This window comes from Fundulus heteroclitus, chromosome 5 (assembly GCF_011125445.2).
Source record: "Fundulus heteroclitus isolate FHET01 chromosome 5, MU-UCD_Fhet_4.1, whole genome shotgun sequence".
In the NCBI taxonomy this organism is placed as follows: Eukaryota; Metazoa; Chordata; class Actinopteri; order Cyprinodontiformes; family Fundulidae; genus Fundulus; species Fundulus heteroclitus.
The window spans coordinates 2,929,739-2,947,705 of NC_046365.1; the positions used below are offsets into that span (position 1 = coordinate 2,929,739).

Consider the following 17,967-nt stretch of genomic DNA (forward strand, 5'->3'; position numbering starts at 1 on the left):
ATGTAAAATCCTTCTAAATTGTGTCTGTTTCCAGTTAGAATAAACTGGTTTCCTAAACTCCAGTGTTACAAATTCTAAATGAAGTAAATTGAAACATTCGTTTACGTAATTTTTAAATTGCAATTAGTGTGATTACCGATGTTAATTATTTATTCTACTTGCACTTAGTTCTAATGTGATCATTTGATTTCCTATCAAAGTGAGAATAAAATGTATTTTCATAATATATTCCACCCATTTCTTTGTATGAAGAAGCAATTCAACTCCCTGATGGAGAATTTACCCTTTCAGAATTGACTGCTGATAGATTATACTTTATTTGGTCAAACTGATAAGACTTTATGATACATACAATACACATATAATTAAGCATCTAATCAAAATACTATACAGTTAATGACAGTTAATGATGCACCATCTATGAGGCAGTATAACCCAGATGACTGAGAATCAAAACGGTAGGCACGCATTAGTGGAAAAAAAATCTCTTTAATACAAAAATCAAAACACCAAAGAAACTATGACTCAGTCAAAAGAGAAAGACCCAGAATGGCAACACAAGCGGTTGACAAGTCACAAAGCAATGCTTGTGTAGTTTAGGCTGGGGGATCCAGGAGGAAGACGAGGAGCAGGCCTGCTACCCATAAAACCAAGACACCTTTAACCCTTATATTAATAAACAAGACAAAAACAGAAGTATTTATAATATAGATTTTTATTAACAATTTGTTTGCATTCAGGTATTGAATGAAGAAAAGGCAGCAAAATCCAAAGTTTAAACGACTGAACACTTTGGTGCAGAAAGCGTTTCACAATATTCATTAAACAGTGGCTTGTAAACTGGACAGATAAAGACTTTAAAATATGAAAACGTAAAACACGGCAATATTTCACTACTTTCTGCTCCTCCTCCAGCGCCTGTTTGCTTCCACCTCTTTCTCAGACATTCATCGACAACATAAGGAACTGTGAAATACAAAGGAAAAAAGGTTGCTAAATTAACATGATCTAAATAAAATTGGAATTTATGCTAGTATCAAGAAACAAAGGAAGCATGAAGATGCTGGCAGTAATAGGATTATTATAAGAATACTCTTTTGGTTTACCTGGGGGGTAAAGAAACAAGTAACATGTAATTACAGAGGGAGTAAGGTGTTTTTTTTTTTTTTTTTACCTGCATGATGTTCATTTTTACTCTTCCCCTGTTACGGTCATCCATGGCCTGGAAAACTCCTACATGAGAGACAGAACGTTAGTCCACTCAGAGACAAACGAAATTCAGCAGAAACTATTGCAGTCTAATTGTATTTTTTTTTTTATTTCAGGTCAGAAAGGAACGTTGATGGGTTGTAATCATGTTAACGTACTGAACATGTTCTCCAGGCGGACGATGCAGGTGAGGTAGTCATCAAAGTCAATGTCATAGTTTTCATCTGCAAACCTCAAGCCAACCAGCTGCAGGAGCTTGTTGTCCAGATGCATACCTTCATGGAGCCAAGCAGAAGTTAGATTTAAACCCAGCGGTCTAGATGGTTAATATATGATGAGATTTACACTAAAATCATTACCAATAATGGATTCTTTCTATTTCATGAAAAAAATTCAAGACTTTTCCAGATTCCAGAGTTCACAGTTCTTTGTATTCATTTTAATATATACAAATGTTTAGAAAAAAATATTTTTGAAAAACTGAAGTTCACCAATAATTTTTGCAGTTATTTCTTTAATGATCAGCCTTAAAATAAGGATCCTGCAAAAACTAGACAATACAAAAATACAAGAAAGGACACAAGGGAGGAAGGAAAAAGGGACACACGAAAGTAAAAAAAGAAAGGAAGGAAAGGTACAAGAAAGAAAAGCCAGAAAGAAGGATACAAAGTAAGAATCAGAATCAGGTTTAATCACCATGTTGCTTCATACAACAGACATGAAGCAAAAGAAAAACTCATACAAGACTGGAAGTATGAATACGGTATGGCTGTTTTACTGGACATGGACTCTATGGCTCCATCTGAATACCCTTAAGAATAGCTTCTAGCTCCTGTAAGAACTTTATTGTGGGGAGGAAAGGAGCTTGGGATTGCTGTGCTGAATTCGGACAGCCTTTAACTCCGACATCATTACATGACGGAAACATGCATGGATGATCCGAGTCAAATCCGAGTCTACACGCTACTTTTCCTCCCTCCTTCCTTACTGACTGCAGTATTCAATCAGCACTTATCATAGCGGCTGGTGATGCACTTCCGCTTTAGCTGAAGAGTCCTTGCTCTATAAAGGTATTCGAATTGAGCCTATAAAAAAATAAGTTTAATCCCAGGGAAATATAATGCAGACAAAAAGCAGACATATTTTCAGCGTGGCCACTAAATCATTAAAATGTTGTCTTTTTTCTGGCCAGTTCAAATTTGTTCTTCACTATGTCTGGCACACATATGGATCTTGCATCAAAATCCCCAACAGGTCAGACCTGGTCACCAATCCTGCCGCAATCATGACTCTCTGCACTGGTGTCCTCCAAGGACGTGTTCTCAGTCCAGTCCTGTACTCACTCTACACATGAGTGCACTTCCTCCCACAATGCAACACCCCCATTGAAACTCCATCAACTATGAGGTCAAGACACACTCTCATCTTTATAACAACAAAATAATAATATTGTTCACTTAGGAAAGTCATGGAAAGTCTAAATATATGTTTGTAATGTATAAAACTGAGATGAAAATGTAAAAGTTGAAATAAACACAACTGATCAGTTTACTCACCTGCAGCTTTAAGAGCTATGCGAAGCTCGTAAGAAGACATCTTCCCTGACCGGTCTGTGTCATAGGACAGGAAGAGCATCTGCAACAACAAGTTGGTCCTTAATAGCCTTCACAACAACAAGTTATACTCAACCCTTCACCACTGCTGATAAACCATTTCAACCTATCAATAAGTACGTACGATCCATTTCTTCATCTTATCCCAAAAGACCTTGAACTCCTGGAACTCCATCTTGCCTGTGTTGTCCACCTGTTTAATTCTGTTAAGAAAAATCTTTAAAAACATCTTGATTATGTTACATATATTCTGAAAACCAGGCCTCATAATCTGATGCATCAGGGGAGAGTGCTGCCAGGCTGAATAAATGCTTTGGGTGGCTTGCTAAGTGTGGGCTGCTTTTCTCAATGTTTGGCAGGTTTTTAGAAAGTCTTCATAGGAAAATTTGATCAATGTAGTTGTCATTGTGGGGCAGAGAAGTAAAAATGTATGCATATCAATAAACTGTTGCTGTCTTGCACTCATTAGTTTGTTTATTTTGAAACATAGAGAACCTGTCAAATTTGACAACATCAGTCAGTGAAAGTCATTGGTTAATAAGAGTCAAATGATTCAGAGAATGTTAGAGTGAGTCGGGTTTACAATTCATGCTGGTATTCATGCTTCTGAACACTTTTCTCAGGTATAACGTTTCTCTTTTCTTAGTGCTGTTTATGCGTGAAATAGTTTTACACTTTCAACATGAGTTTCGAGAGAGGTTGCAAATACGGTTGGTTTCATTTAGGTGGCCGAGTCAGATCTGGCAACCCTGTCCGAGGAATGCAGCTAAAGCCAGTGTGTGAGTCACCAAGACCAAAGCTGACATGTTATCATCCCAAAACAGCTCATGTCTCGAGAAGGTCACATCAGCCTGAGCCAACCTTATTTTGTGAACCTTCAAACTGTCTCAAGTTTTGCACTGAGTGGTTATTTAAACCGCAGTTTCTAAAAAAGTTAAAAAGCAAAACAACTGGACTTCTTCTTTTGAGAAGTTTGAAGACGTATCGCTTCCTATCCAGAAAGATTTCTCAATTCAAAATGTCTGGAGTACTGTGGAGTTCCAAGCTTTATAGTACTGCCCAACAAAGGCCTTGTAAAGGCTTAGATAACATGCAAATTGAACCGAAACAGGTCCACCCCCTTCACCAGCATTCAAACCGGAGCTAATGAGAAATGGAGGTAAGAGGCGATGAGCCACTAATGAGCTTCCTGTATGAAGTACCTGCTAACTCAGAGTTACTACCTAACAGTGAAGTAAGACGGCGTAAAACTCCATGAAATAGTGTTCACATTACCCACAATAATACATTTACTTTTAACACCGCTTCACTTCTTTATCAGACAGTAACCTTGGTTGGAAAGGTTTCCCCACCAGTTTAAACATTTTAGCACCAGCTTAAACTCTTGTGACGTGAGATTGATGCTGTATTACGATGGTAAGAAGTCCACTGTGGACTTGGCCTGTCTCAGACTGGCTCTTAGCGCCATGCCCAGAATCAGCCGTACCTAAAGCAGCTAAGATGTTAGCTGCTTTTAATCTTTTAGGAGAACCTCACTTCCAAAATGTTGGAGTATTCCCTTAAGGAGCCTGGAACCATCCAGTCAATTGTTCTTTGGTTGTTGTAGCTATCCCCACAGAGCTTTCTGCCTCCCTGGGGACAGTATTCTTGTTGAGTTGATGGTTATGCTAGGTGATCGCTTCTCTAGATTGTTTACAGGGCAGCAGTTATCATTGATAAAGATCTACTATTATCATAAATAGGAGCAATACAAACACATTCACCACAGCTTGGAGGACACATTTTAAAGATTTTCCTCTTTGATGTGATCTGTTTTTAAAGTGTTAATAGAGAAGAAAAACAGCAGGACCTCTGTAGACTGAGCATGCATAGTTGGTGAACAGGAGGGACTTGGAAGGATACATCCATCAGGTTGATGATACTGTGGCAGGTGCTGAGACTCAGCCCATCAAATTTGATCTCTTTTCCTGAGGACAAATAAATAACATCATTCAGCAGATCTTATATAGGCTGTGGTGTTCCACACATTCTCAGCTACAACTTCCCATAACTGATGCAATTCAGTACAGCAAAAAAAGAATACCAGTGACAAACTGCAACAGATTCCTGAGACATCATGTCTAAATTTGTCTTTTAAGGCAGTGGTTTTGTTCATTTGCCTTTCTTTAGTCCATACTTTTTAAAATACAGAAGAAATGGGGGCTTTGTGTTTTAAATATACCATTTACATTTTTCTTTTCTTAATTGAGCATATTGTGGGTAACTAAGTTCTGTTGTTATGAATTTATCCATTTGGTGTGTGCCAGTGTGTTTCCTATCTGATGCTCAATTCAATATACATGCTGTATGTTAGATCACCAACGTTAAAGGTCGAGGTTTATTTTAAGAAGATCAAGGTCATGAATTCAAATTCTAGTTTGGTGTTTTGTTTGGGCTTACTGTGGACTTTGGTTTTCCCGTTAGATCTTCCTGGACCCCACAACCCAGTTACCTTCCTGATCACACCTGCTCCTTGTTGCAGGTTTGCTTACCTGCTTTAGCTCCCTGTATTTTAATTGTTTTCATTTTAATCTTCTTTTAACACCTTGTTGTAACTTGCTCTCAGCCACCTCCACTTTCGCACTAGCAGATATACTTTTGCTGCTTTGGGTTTTGGGTTCTGATGTTCTGTATATTTGTCTGGCACCTTTTCTGTTCGTGCTTTCGCTTTGTTCTGCCTCTATCCCAGCTTTTCTTCCACTCCCACTCCGAAGACAGAATGGAAATTAGCCAAATACTTTACTTTGCCTTTTTTCTACTCACTTCTGCTGAGAACACCATTCAGCATCTGCTGGAGCTCTCTCACACTGATAGCGCTGTCCTGTTGTTACATAGAACAAAGGTTACAAGCAAATTATAAAAGCTGCTGTTGATCTGAGAAAAGCATTTTAGACGCTGCTTCTGAAAGTCTTGAGCAGAATATGGCTGTCACATCGTAAAGATGATCCTCATAGATTTTGGGAGTCTTGAAAAGCTTTTCTTACCGAACCAGCCAACTGCTCAAAGAGCCTCCTCAGGCCTTTCTCTTCATCTGTCTCCTCCTCTGGAGGGCTGGGCATGGGTGGCTGGTGGAAATGACACAGCCTCAGTATCAACTGAGCGGACTCATTGACTAAACACGTGAATTACGATCAGGAATTGAATTACCTCTGGCAGGTCTGCATCCACATTGGTCCCCATCTCTCTGTAGAACAAAACTCCATGTTCATAAAACAGGCAGCATACCAATTCATTTATATTTGTTCATTTTTCCTCTTAAAGCTGCTGTAACCTTCCACTGACAGCCATAAATGTGCCATCATTATAATAATTAGGAAAAATTGGTCCAAATTCAATTTAAAGAATTCTTACTTTTCGAAACCAGTTGCAAATAGTAAAACAAAATGTATTCTGAATTTGATCTTTGAACTCATGAGTGCACCCAGGGCTAAACACTCACATGGCTTCTGCCTTTTTCTCGGAGAAGATGCGAATGAGGAAGTCGGCCTCGTGGTGGGGCTGGAAGGTGGTGGGGACCAGCAGGTAGTTCCCGGGGGGCAGGGTGAAGCGCTCTGACACCTCTCGCATGTTGATATACGTCCTGCTGCGAGCCTTAGAGGGGTGGTAGCGGAAGAAATCTTTCCCCACGTGGTCCTCCTCGTCTGGAGCCTGAATTACCAGAAAGACAGAGGAGGACATGAGATCTGAGTGTGAGGATGCTAGAATGCTATCAGACCCCGACAGCATGAGCTGAAAGCCCACCCAGCTGTAGTAGAATAATTACAATATCAGATGGAAAGATAACGGAGTATAAAGTATGGACATCCTGGTGGTCTTATGTCTGGGTACATATTGAAGGACTCCCTATGCCCGCTGTATTCTGTTGTATGGGAGGTACGCCCACTGCTGTCCTCACTGAAGTTAGACCGGCACTGGATCTCAGTTGATTGAAAGGCGGATCCAACAATTTTTCAGTCTGGCAAAAATCCGGGGACTTGACTGGCGGGTGGACAACAGAATGATCTAGACCAGGGGTGTCCAAACTTTTCGGCACATGGGCAGAAACTGTGAAGTCAGAAGTACTCGAGGGCCAAAAAATTAACAGCCAAAAAATTGTATTAAATCTACAATGTATGATATTGAATTTTAATTAAACAAGTTTGTCATGTTTTCAGCTGGAAAAGGATGTGTACATCATTGTAGATCTAAAAGTTTAAAAAGGGTTTGGCTCATTTGCCTTATAAAAAGATGGTCCTCCAGTTTGCAAATCAGTGTGGACTCGATTAGAATTTTTTTTTTTATTATTTTGGTCTAGCAATATAAGAACAGGATTTGGGTAAGCATCTCAAAACACTTTTTGTAACAGGTACAAAATTAGTACTGGGGCTTCAAATGGCCCCAGGGCCGCTCTTTGGAGATGCCTAATCTAGACAGTCCATAGATAATGTGCGACAAGTCAACAGAATGACAAAGAACAAATAGAATCCTGGAGCAAAAGTGAGAATGCTCAGTGATGAGAGAAAACTTGATAAAAGCAGTAGATAATATCAGTGTTGTCTCCCCAAACGACATTTAAGGGCTACTGGGGCCAGGTAGGCTAGTCAAGACAGTTGTGTGATCAACCCAGAGGTCCAGTGTGGCAGGCTGAGTAGGAGGAAACCCTGGTGATTCTGGAGCAGGAACGACTTTTGGGATTTGGACATGATAGACGTGTGGGCGCCTGTCAAAGCACCCCAGGTGCCTCTCAGCCAATGAACACAGCCGTTGATGCAGTTGGTGACTTTTTGCATCACTATTGTTTTTCACTAACCCTTCTGCACTATAACTGAAAGAAAAAAAAGCTGACAAATGTAGAGATGTGTACTATCTGACCTCATAGACTGCAAAGCCGATTGTTTCAAGGTCCAGGCCTTCTTTTCTGAGCTTCCGTCGGTTCTTCTGCATCAGAGCAATCACCACACTGCAGACGTCATCGTCATCATCAGCGTCTTCCAGCTTCAGCCTGAACTGTGGGTTGGTCCAGAACGTGTCTGCAGATACAAGTGTTGAGCTTTGATGTAAATGATTCATCATAGGCACACCTCAAATTCTCTAAATCAACACATCAAGCAAAAATAAAAGAGCTCATGCTACAGCAAAATCTCTAACTATACCGAGTAGAGAAGGGGTGTCAAGCTCAATTTGGCATCATGAAGTCATTACAAGGGTCGGTTTTACGTATATAGATGATATTTTTGATTTCAGAATTTCATTTCAGTTCAAATAGAAATATAAAAAGATGCACAACAACATAAAGTAACACTCTAGGCCCAGTTCATACAGTATATCTGCAAAAAAAGTTGATATTGGGGTGAGTTACACTTTAAACTCACATCATTCTGCATCACTTTTTCTCTTTTTGGACATTTCTGGGATGTTTTAATGTGTTGTGGGAAAACTGACATCTAGTAGTACACTAGTACTACACAGTTAAAAAAATCAACATTCGCTACAGGAGGCACAGTTTTAGCCACTTTATACAGTTTAAAAGGATATATGCCTCTACTTCATGACATGATAATGTGCCTTTTTTTAATCTTGAGGGCCGGATACATTGCCTCCGCAGGCCTTGAGTTTGACACATGTGAATTGCTCTTGATAAAATGTCTCTCACCAATGTAGTTCCTGCAGCCTCCGGCAGTGGAGCCACGGATCCAGTTGCCCTCAAACACGTTGACCTCCCAGTGGCGTTTTGTGCTGTCATCCAGGGCATCAGGGGTCATGTTGCAGATCTCCGCCTTATCATAGTTCCTCTTGAAGTCCTCAAACTCCATCCTGGAGTTAAAAAAAACCACAACAATGTCTCCCTGACTTCAACATTAAAGTCATGGACTGAACTCTTCCAGCCAAACCGATCACTCACAGCACTAGAACCACATTCACCAACATGCTCACACTGATGCACCAATTCACACATCAACAGGTGTCTTGGGATGAAGTGTCTTGCTCAGCGGCACACTGCATGTGGCAGTGGAGGAAGCTAGAAACAAACCTACAACTTTCTGACATCAACATGGTGATTTTTTTTTTTAATTAAGGCAAAGTTGCCTAAAAGGCACTAATAGTAAGCAATTTTGAGGCGATTGATACGGGGAAATACGGTTGGCTGGGTTTGCTACGCTGCATCTGATCCAGCAGCTGAGTTTTCTTCTTCTCTGCTCCTGTTCTTGTAGATTGTTACAGTTCATAAACTTTGTCGTCACCTTCCACAGCGACAGGTTTGTCATCCCAACCTCCGCCCTGACCAGACATCATTTCCCCTGTATTTGTGCACGGCGCCTCAAAGTGTGTCATTACGCACGCCGAAGGCTGAGTTTGAAGATGTTCTCCAAGCAGAAGTTTCATGTTTGTTCTCTAAGCGGACCCAGTGAGGCATGGACTCCTGCTTTGCCTTTAACCCACTAGCATTAGACTTAAGCCTACAGGAAATAGCAATTTTATGTCGTATCCCCAAATTCTAGGAGCATGCAGCCCTTTAAACTCAGCGCTTCACTGCATCGCGCCTTTCTACACAGCCTAGGTGGCTAATGAAAAAACAATAGGCTATTCGGGATCTGATTGTCATAATTTATGTACAATGATGCCAGGTTGAGGCGGTGAGGGGAGAGGAGAAAAAAATCTTCTTTCAGCTCTGCGCTGAGCGTGAGGGATTAACATTGTGGGGTTCACTGAGAACTAGAACATGAAGCTTGCTGTGTTCCTGTTTGGGACAAGCAGAAACTCTGTTTTATTCTCCTTCATTTTATTTTATGTTGATTTTTAATGATGACTTTAACAGATAAAGATAAATTCAAAGGAAAACCACTTCATTGGGTGTGCCTAGGCATACCCATAGCCACGCCAGTGGTGCAGAAAAGTATAACAATCTTAAGTCATCTTGTGTTGCTCTAGGTTCCAACAACAAAACATGCCCCCATGTGACCTTTATCTGTGCGTTTTTTTATATATATTTCTTCCATTATATACAGCATGTGTGGATGTAAATCTACTTTGTGTATCTTTGTGGCAAATTTTCAGCAGTTCAGGGTATATGTCCACTTTGTCACCTAAATATAGCTTTACCTCCTCAGAAGATATTACGCTTTGGTTTTTTTTATTTTGCATAAAAAAGCAACGCAATTGTTATTTTAGTTGATGTTGAACATTAATAAAGCAGCCTTTGTTATAGAGGAGGATAACAAAACCAGTGGCTCAGGAAGAGTTTTTGGCTGTCTAGAACAACAATTCTCATATGTCACTTTTCACTTGTTCAATCAGCCATTATATTCAAAATGCAAAAACCTGTATATTTTTTTCATTTGCTTCAGATAAATTTATTGGTCTCACCAAAATTCGCCGTCATCAGTTGAATTCTGCAGGATTCGTGTTTTTTCTGCTTTGTCAACATAATCCCACTCTCTGGAACTGAAACAGACACAATACCAAATGATCCGGAACATTCTTAACATGCAGATATGAAGAGTAACCATGTATAAAAACAGTATATGCACTATTTGTGTGTTATTCGGGTCACATTTTATTTAGGTCCTGATTTTTTTACTTAGAGGAATGGCTGATTGCAGGAGGAAATTGGTAAATGATCCACTGAACTGAAAATACAAAGTTAAGTTCAAGCTGAGATGAAAAGGAAGAGGAGTGTTTACTTTCTGGTGCTAAGCAAGAGTTCAGAGTTAAACCCAGCTAAGGGGCTTTAGTTGAGCCAGAACATAAATGATCCAGCAAGACTTTCCAGAATAGCAGAGGGGATTCTACCAAAACACTTACTTGTCGTCATAAACATTTTGTTAAGCAGCTACCAATGCTGCCAAAGTTACCAGATTCTAAAGAAAAAAAACATGCTTGCCTAGCTATTGTGTGTTCAACCAAACTATAGAAAGTGTTCCTGTTCAGTATGGTTGATTCATGTGACTCACAGAGAGAACGGACAAAACTTTCCAAGTAAAGGGTTAGAAATCCAGATAATTCCACATTTTTCTAAACTGGGCTGTATATGACAGAAGTATTAAATTCTTTTATTTTGACAGACAAATAAGTCAGTCTTTTCCTCCTACTTGTCACTCCAGCGGCCGTTCCACTCGACCTGACCCCATGGGTTCCTGATTCGAATCAGCTGGACTTTCTGGCCTCTGAAATTCACCTGAAAAGCAACCAAAGACTTTAGCTAGGATTTCAACCCTGTTAGCTTTAAAATGAAAATATTTTTCTTTAAACAGCCTGATATATAATTCAATCACTTAATGGTAGATTTCTGTTTGAAAGCCTGTAAAGTTCAGTTCAAAGATCCCCAACAGGTTATAATGAAGGTTGAATAAAACAGCTCCAATAAAGGGGTAAAAGGTTAAAGTGCTAATTAATGTCCCTGCTTGAAACATTTTATTAGTAGCATGTTTTAAAGGAATATATAACTCTCAGAAGCATAGCTGCTAAAACAAAACACAGAAATGTAATCAGTCAATCTTACAATCAGAGTTTGACCTGAATTGAAACTTTCTCTGTTTTAAACTTTCTGTGAACGTGTCAGGTTGGACTGGCTTAACGTGTCGGGGAGCTCTCTGTTTAGCTCCCCTGTTACAACACTAGAAGCGTTACATCCAGGAGGTCTTTGAGATCTGAGAGAAAGTGAGTTTATCAAACTACTGCAGGGAGTATTGAGGAATATAAAAGATGCCTGTATCCAACTGAAAACTCTGTTTCAGCCACGACATTCATTGCTTTTTGCCCGACAGTCATATGTGAAGGTCATTCCGGTTAACTTCTACGGGGGTTTTTTTTCCTGTGGGAATTCTGAAACTTTAACAGATTTTCATCAAGCTATTAATAATTTTCCAAGACAACTAACAGAAAAAGAATCTCATTTTACCTACGGCTACCTAAAGTGTCTTCATAAATGTTTTACGTGTAGATAAATGACTGATTATCAACACTTTGAGACCCTGAGGTGCTGACACTTATTCAGTCTGACTTGTTTCTCCCTCCCCGCTGAGGAGTCGTACCTCTTCCAGGCCGGTAATGGAGTACGCGTGCCCCTTCACAAGGCCTGTGCTGGTCTTGGCTTCAGACTCTGCTGAGCTGGAGATCTGGATAATAAAAAATAAAAAAACATCAGAGAGACCAGACAGGTTTGAAGTGAAAAGCTGACCTGAAATGCTCATTGTGATGTTTAAAAGAAATCCAATGAATACATAAGAGCCCCGTATTTCTGGGAGGGAGAGGAACTAAATTCTTACATCGATAGAGCATCCCATCATGGAGCCTCTGTCCAAGGCCTTTTTCATAATTTCAAACAGATTATCAGGAGCTTTCTTGGTTTCGTAAACTTCTCCAACTCCACCTGTGAAGTCCTCCATGGCCTCCATGGTGCTGCCGCCTTTCAGGGACTCGTAGCTGCCATAAACTCTAACAGAAACCCAAAAAACATGGACTAAGTAATAGAATTCAGGATTGCTGCAGCGCTCTTCCAGTCTGTGACACATGCTATCAGTGTTATTACTTGGCGTAGGCTTTTTCCAGCAAGGCGCTCCAGAACTCGTCGTTGGAGGCTGAGTGCAGCATGATGAGCTGGTTTCTCACCGTCGGCAGCCTGTCGTCCACCACCACATCCAGCCATTTGTTGTGATTCCAGAACTAAGCAAGACAATGTAGAACACATCACAAAGTGATCAATTCAACTTGTCTTCCTCTATTGTAAAACCAGAATATATATAGATATTTAAAAAACTCTATTCTTATTTCCCCACCACCCCATGAGGGATTAAGCGGGTCAGAAAATGGATGGATGGATGGATGGATGGATGGATGGATGGATGGATGGATGGATGGATGGATGGATGGATGGATGGATGGATGGATGGATGGATGGATGGATGGATGGATGGATGGATATTCTTATTTCCCTCTTCTATATGTGTATATTTAAAATGTCATCCCAAAGGTGTTTGGTGATGGCAAGTTCCTCTACACCAACTCACTCGCTCATGTCCTTAAAGACCTTGCTTCGCTGTGTGTGGTCCTGTTAGAACTGAGGAATCCTTCTCTAAATTGTTTTCACAATGGGGCAACAGTGGAACAGGAGTTAGGGAGTCCATCCCGTAACTGGCAGGTTGTCGGTCCAATCCCCCACTCTGACCATCTCAGTCGGGTCCTTAGGCAAGACACTTCACCTGCATTGCCTGCTGGCGGTGGTCACAGGGCCTACCTCACCTCTGTCAGTCTGCCCCAGGGCAGCTGTGACTACTAACCTACACTATATCGCTAAAAGTATTTGCTCACATGCCTTAACTCACATATGAGTTTGAGTGACATCCCATTCCTAATCCATAGGGGCTCAATATGACGTCGATCCACCATTTGCAGCTAAAACAGCTTCAACTCTTCTGGCAAGGGAAGTGTTTATGGGAATTTTTGACCATTCTTCCAGAAAGGCATCTGTGAGGTCAGACACTGATGTTGGACGAGAAGGCCTGGCTCTCAGTCTCCGCTCTAATTCATCCCAAAGGTATTCTATCAGGCTCAATTCAGGACTCTGTGCAGGCCAGTCAATCATTCACACTAGACTCTGCTATCCATGTCTTTATGAACCTTGCTTTGTGCTCTGGTGCACACAGTCATGTTGGAGGAGGAAGGGGCCGGCTCCAAACTGTTTCCACAAAGTTGGGAGCATGGAGTTGTCCAAAATGAGTTCCTTTCAATGGAACTAAGGGGCCAAGCCCAGCTCCTGAAACAACTCCACACCATAACCCCCTCCACCAAACTTCACTGCTCTGGAGTCCAGAAGCGGCATGCTTTACACCACTGCATCTGATGCTTTGCATTGCACTTGGTGATGTAGGGCTTGGAAGCAGCTGCTGAACCATGGAAACCCATTCAATGAAGCTCTCTGTGCTGTTCTTGAGCTAATCTGAAGGCCACATGAAGTTTGGAGTGTGTAGTGATTGACTGCAGAAAGTTGGTGACCTCTTCGCTCTATGTTATTCAGCATCTACTGACCTCGCTCCGTCAGTCTACGTGGCCTACCACTTCACGACTGAGTTGCTGTCACTCCCAAACACTTTCTTCTGATACATACAGCTGACAGTTGACTGTGGAACATTTAGGTTAAAGGCAAATACCTTTGGCAATATAATGCTCAGACTGTAGTGTAAAGTGCTTTCGGGTCGTCTGACTTGATTAAGTACAAGCCATTTATCGTTTACAAGTCATTGCATATAATAGTTTGCCCAAAAGCGAAGGAGCAAACACAGTCACCATAAAACAAGCAAACACCACGATCCTTCCTCCTCAACCAAACTTTCTATTACCATTCTCCAGCCGATCACCTAAACCTGACTCATCCATTGGGTTGCTAGGTGCTTTAAACTACTACATCCGCACCATGACATTACACTTGGTGATATAAGACTTGGATGCTGCTCAGCCATGATTCCAGAGCTCTACACATCATTCTTGAGATAGTCCTGATGAAGTTTGGAGGTCTGTAGCTATTGACCCTCAGACAGATGGTGGCTTCTACGCAGTGTGTACCTCTACCTGCGCTGCTCCTGCTCTGTGGTTTTCTATGCTCTACTGCTCTGTGGCTTCCCAACAATGTCCACTTGATTGTGTTGCTGATGACTGTGGAATATTCAGCAGCAAGGATATTTGATGAATTGACCTCTTAATTTCTCTGAGCTCCCGAGAGGGAACTGATCATACAAAAAAATGGTTTCAGATGCCTCAGTGCTGGATTTTTCTTTCCACCTGCAATCATGGAATTAGTTCAGCTACATTCATTGACTTAGAGGGGTGTCTCAATAATTTGGCAACATATCTATTTGTTAATCAGCTCAAAATACGTGTTGCAACGTCAAAGTATTTACTGGTGTCATTTCAACTGTTTAATTTTATCCTTCACTTTATTTTGAAGGCTGCAGCATTCACCAGTGGACCCTGCGTACATTGCTTATCAGAGAATAGATTCCAAGTTGAGATGAAAATCAAGCTGTATGCTTGGTGAGTTTCTTCCAAAAAAGCTTTTTTACTTTTGCTGTGAACAATATCAAATTAAAGCATTACACATCCTGCTTCATGACACATAAAATCTGTCTCCCCTGTCCGGTGTCAAACAGTCGTTTACCTGGAAGTGAAAGATGCCGGCGTATCCTTGGTCAAAGCTTTGGTCGGGAGGAACGACTCGAGCCAGAGCTTCTTTTTTCAGAGTCAAAGAAGCGATGGCCGCTAGGAGCCAACAGTCCCCTGTGGCAACAAACAAGCGCCTCAACAGTGAGCAAAGGAAATATATGCTTGTTAAACAATTCAGAGAGACAGATAACAGGACCACCCACCTAGCTGTCCCTGGCAAATGTCAGTCCGGTCCGCACCGCCAACAATAAACTTTGGGTTTTTACATATCTCCTGTAGAAGTGGGAAAAAAAAAACAAGAAAGGAAACAGGTTGGTTGATTTTTTTTAAAGAGGGCCACACCAGTGCATTCCTGATAGGTGTGTTCACATTCCACACATATCAATCAGTCTGAAATCCCAGTCAGTCACCAACAGAAAATAAGCACCACACACACACATGATGGCAGCTGAAGCATTTACTCTGAAGAAACGCCCTGAAGAAAAATGTCCTGCAAAGTAGAGAGGTGAGTTTTGTCATCTTATTCTGGCCAGGGCAGACCTGCTGCGTAGCTTTGACAGATAAGCTAAGCAAGGTGGGGAAAGGGTCAGATAAAGAAGACTCTATGGGACAACATAAAGATACAAGCCAGTCCAGGCTCTGGGCATAGCAAATGATCAGCAGCTAACCACCTCGCCACTTTCACTAAAGAGAAGGTAAACGCGAAGAAGCTGCTCTATTTACAAAAGCTTTCAGGCAGATCAGGTTTGCCAACTGTGACTACAAACACATGACATGGAAAAAGTTCTTCAAGCTACATTGCAAAAACAAACCTTAAAATAAGTAAAATGTTCTTAAAATTTGGGTTTTTGTCCTTGAATTGAGCAGGTAAATGATATTATCTGCCAATGGATTGAGTATTTTGAAACCTAAAATAAGATAATTAGACATCCTGTACTTGAAATAAGACGATGGAGATGAGTTGTTCCTATTTTAAGTGCAAAAATCTTATTCCGTTGACAGATCATCTTATTTACCTGCTAAAATCAAGGACAGATACACTCATTTTAAGAAAATTGTACTTATTTTTAGTTCAGTTTTTGCAGTGTAAACTTTGTCTTTATTCTATGCATTAACTCGCCGTAGTAAACCTTGATTACCTCATTTCCACAGCTTTGACTTACAAGCGGCAGTAAATGTGTTTCTTTTGAGCAGATTCCATCATTTAGAAGAATCTAAGACGTTAGTTTGACATCTTTATGTCCGTCTGAGTCACCTTCCCACCACCAAGTACCTCTGAGGTTTTAACTGTACGTACCGTTGGCCTCTTCCATTCAATCTGGACGGGAACGCTCTGGCTGAAGAAGAGCGAGGAGTCGGTTGCAGGGAAGTCCGGGTCCTCAAACAGGACCCCCTTCTGGAGACACTCCTGCCTGAGCTGCTCAAAGGACTTTCCATCCCACTGAGTGCTGACGGCCTGGATGGAGTCCGACTTTCTGCCGGACAGAGTGGACTGCAGAGGCATTCTCTTCTTCGGAAAGAACCTCGGCGAGCGGAGGAGGACTAGGTGTGAGAGGAGCTGCACCTGCTAAACTGGCCGGCTCTGCGGCTGGCGTAGGGAAGAGTGTCAGCTGGGTAGGGCTAGTCGGCGGACACACCTGAGTCAGCCAGAAACTGGTTAGTCCTCCAGGCTGAGAACCACTCCCTTTCTGTCATTCTCACTGGGTTTGGCCTCCAGGAAGATTCATCCTCGTTAACAAGACAACAGCAACATTAAGGGCCTAAAAATGAGTTACTGTAATCTCCAAACAGCCCTTTTCATACAGTACACTCAAAGTTACACTTTTTGTAGTATCCATCAAATCAACACCACTATAGTGTTTTCATTGTCATGGAAGCAGAACAAATGACTCTTTCCATGAACTACCTAGCCATGCTGTACTATCAGTAACTAAATTCATATGAAGTCCTAACCTGACTGGGGTTCCTTTGAAAAGTAACAACCCAGTATTTGTTCCTGAAAAGGAACCAGGTGTCAGACTACAGTGGAACAGGTAATCCCTGTCTTAATGAAACACATTAACATCAACACCGACATAATCTCAAACTAAAGAAATGTCAATTAATATTTAAAAACACCAGTGTACCTACAGTTCTCTCCGGGTACTCCGGCTTCCTCCCACAGTCCAAAAACATGACTGTTAGGTTAATTGGCCTCTCTAGATTTTCCTTAGGTGTGAGTGTGTGGTTGTTTCCCCTGTCTGTCTCTCTATGTTGCCCTGTGATAGACTGGTGACCTGTCCAGGGTGTACCCCGCCTCTCACCCATTGACAGATGGAGATAGAAACCAGCACCCCTCAAGACCCCATGAGGGATAGACGTGTTAGAAAATGGATGGATGGATGGATGGTGTACCTACTTGGAAATACAGCAATGAGACATGGAAGTGACCTAAAAGCTTTATATCATGGTCACCAACACGGTGCCCTCAGGCTCCAGGTAGCCCCCCATGGACTCATGAGTCAAACCCTCCTGTGCTGCGTCTAAAATGTTATTTTATTCTGTTGCGCTACCTTTATAATCCCACGGGCATTTATATAGATTTAAAAATGAGAATATCTTTTTAAAAAAAGCATTAAAAATGTTAATTTTACATGAAGTTAAGGTGAACTCTGACTCTTCTAGTACAAACGTCAATCCTTCGTATGACACCATAACAAGGAAGTGGCTCTCAGTTTCAAAAGGATTGGAGACCCCTGATCTACAGTCTTATTCAAATTTATTGAATATGAGAGTACATTAATCTAGAGAATCCAAATTCTGAGAAAACAAAAAGACTGGCAGCTGAAATGACTAAAATGATTACTAGTGAGGATATTCTGCACTGCTTTGTGAGGAAAATAGTGAAAATGTACTGTGATGAATACCAAATGAAACCCAAATAATAAATACATCTCAAAGAACGGAGCAGCTTGAGGCAAAGCTAGTCAGT

General features: G+C 41.2%; 1 protein-coding gene across 1 annotated transcript; it reads right to left on the minus strand.

Annotated features, from left to right (window-relative positions):
• Positions 1-473: 473 nt before the first annotated feature.
• On the minus strand, positions 474-16,608 carry capn9 (calpain 9). Its single transcript, XM_012869831.3, has 20 exons — positions 16,294-16,608; positions 15,200-15,269; positions 14,992-15,110; positions 12,370-12,503; positions 12,107-12,275; positions 11,873-11,956; positions 10,931-11,016; positions 10,206-10,283; positions 8,494-8,654; positions 7,713-7,870; positions 6,301-6,509; positions 6,009-6,045; positions 5,846-5,926; positions 5,625-5,682; positions 4,725-4,789; positions 2,947-3,015; positions 2,766-2,844; positions 1,368-1,484; positions 1,175-1,233; positions 474-966 (listed from the first exon to the last, which is right to left on the minus strand). The coding sequence occupies exons 1-20, from the start codon at positions 16,498-16,500 to the stop codon at positions 940-942; spliced, it is 2,067 nt and encodes a 688-aa protein (XP_012725285.2). The 5' UTR covers positions 16,501-16,608; the 3' UTR covers positions 474-939.
• Between the last annotated feature and the right edge of the window lie 1,359 nt (positions 16,609-17,967).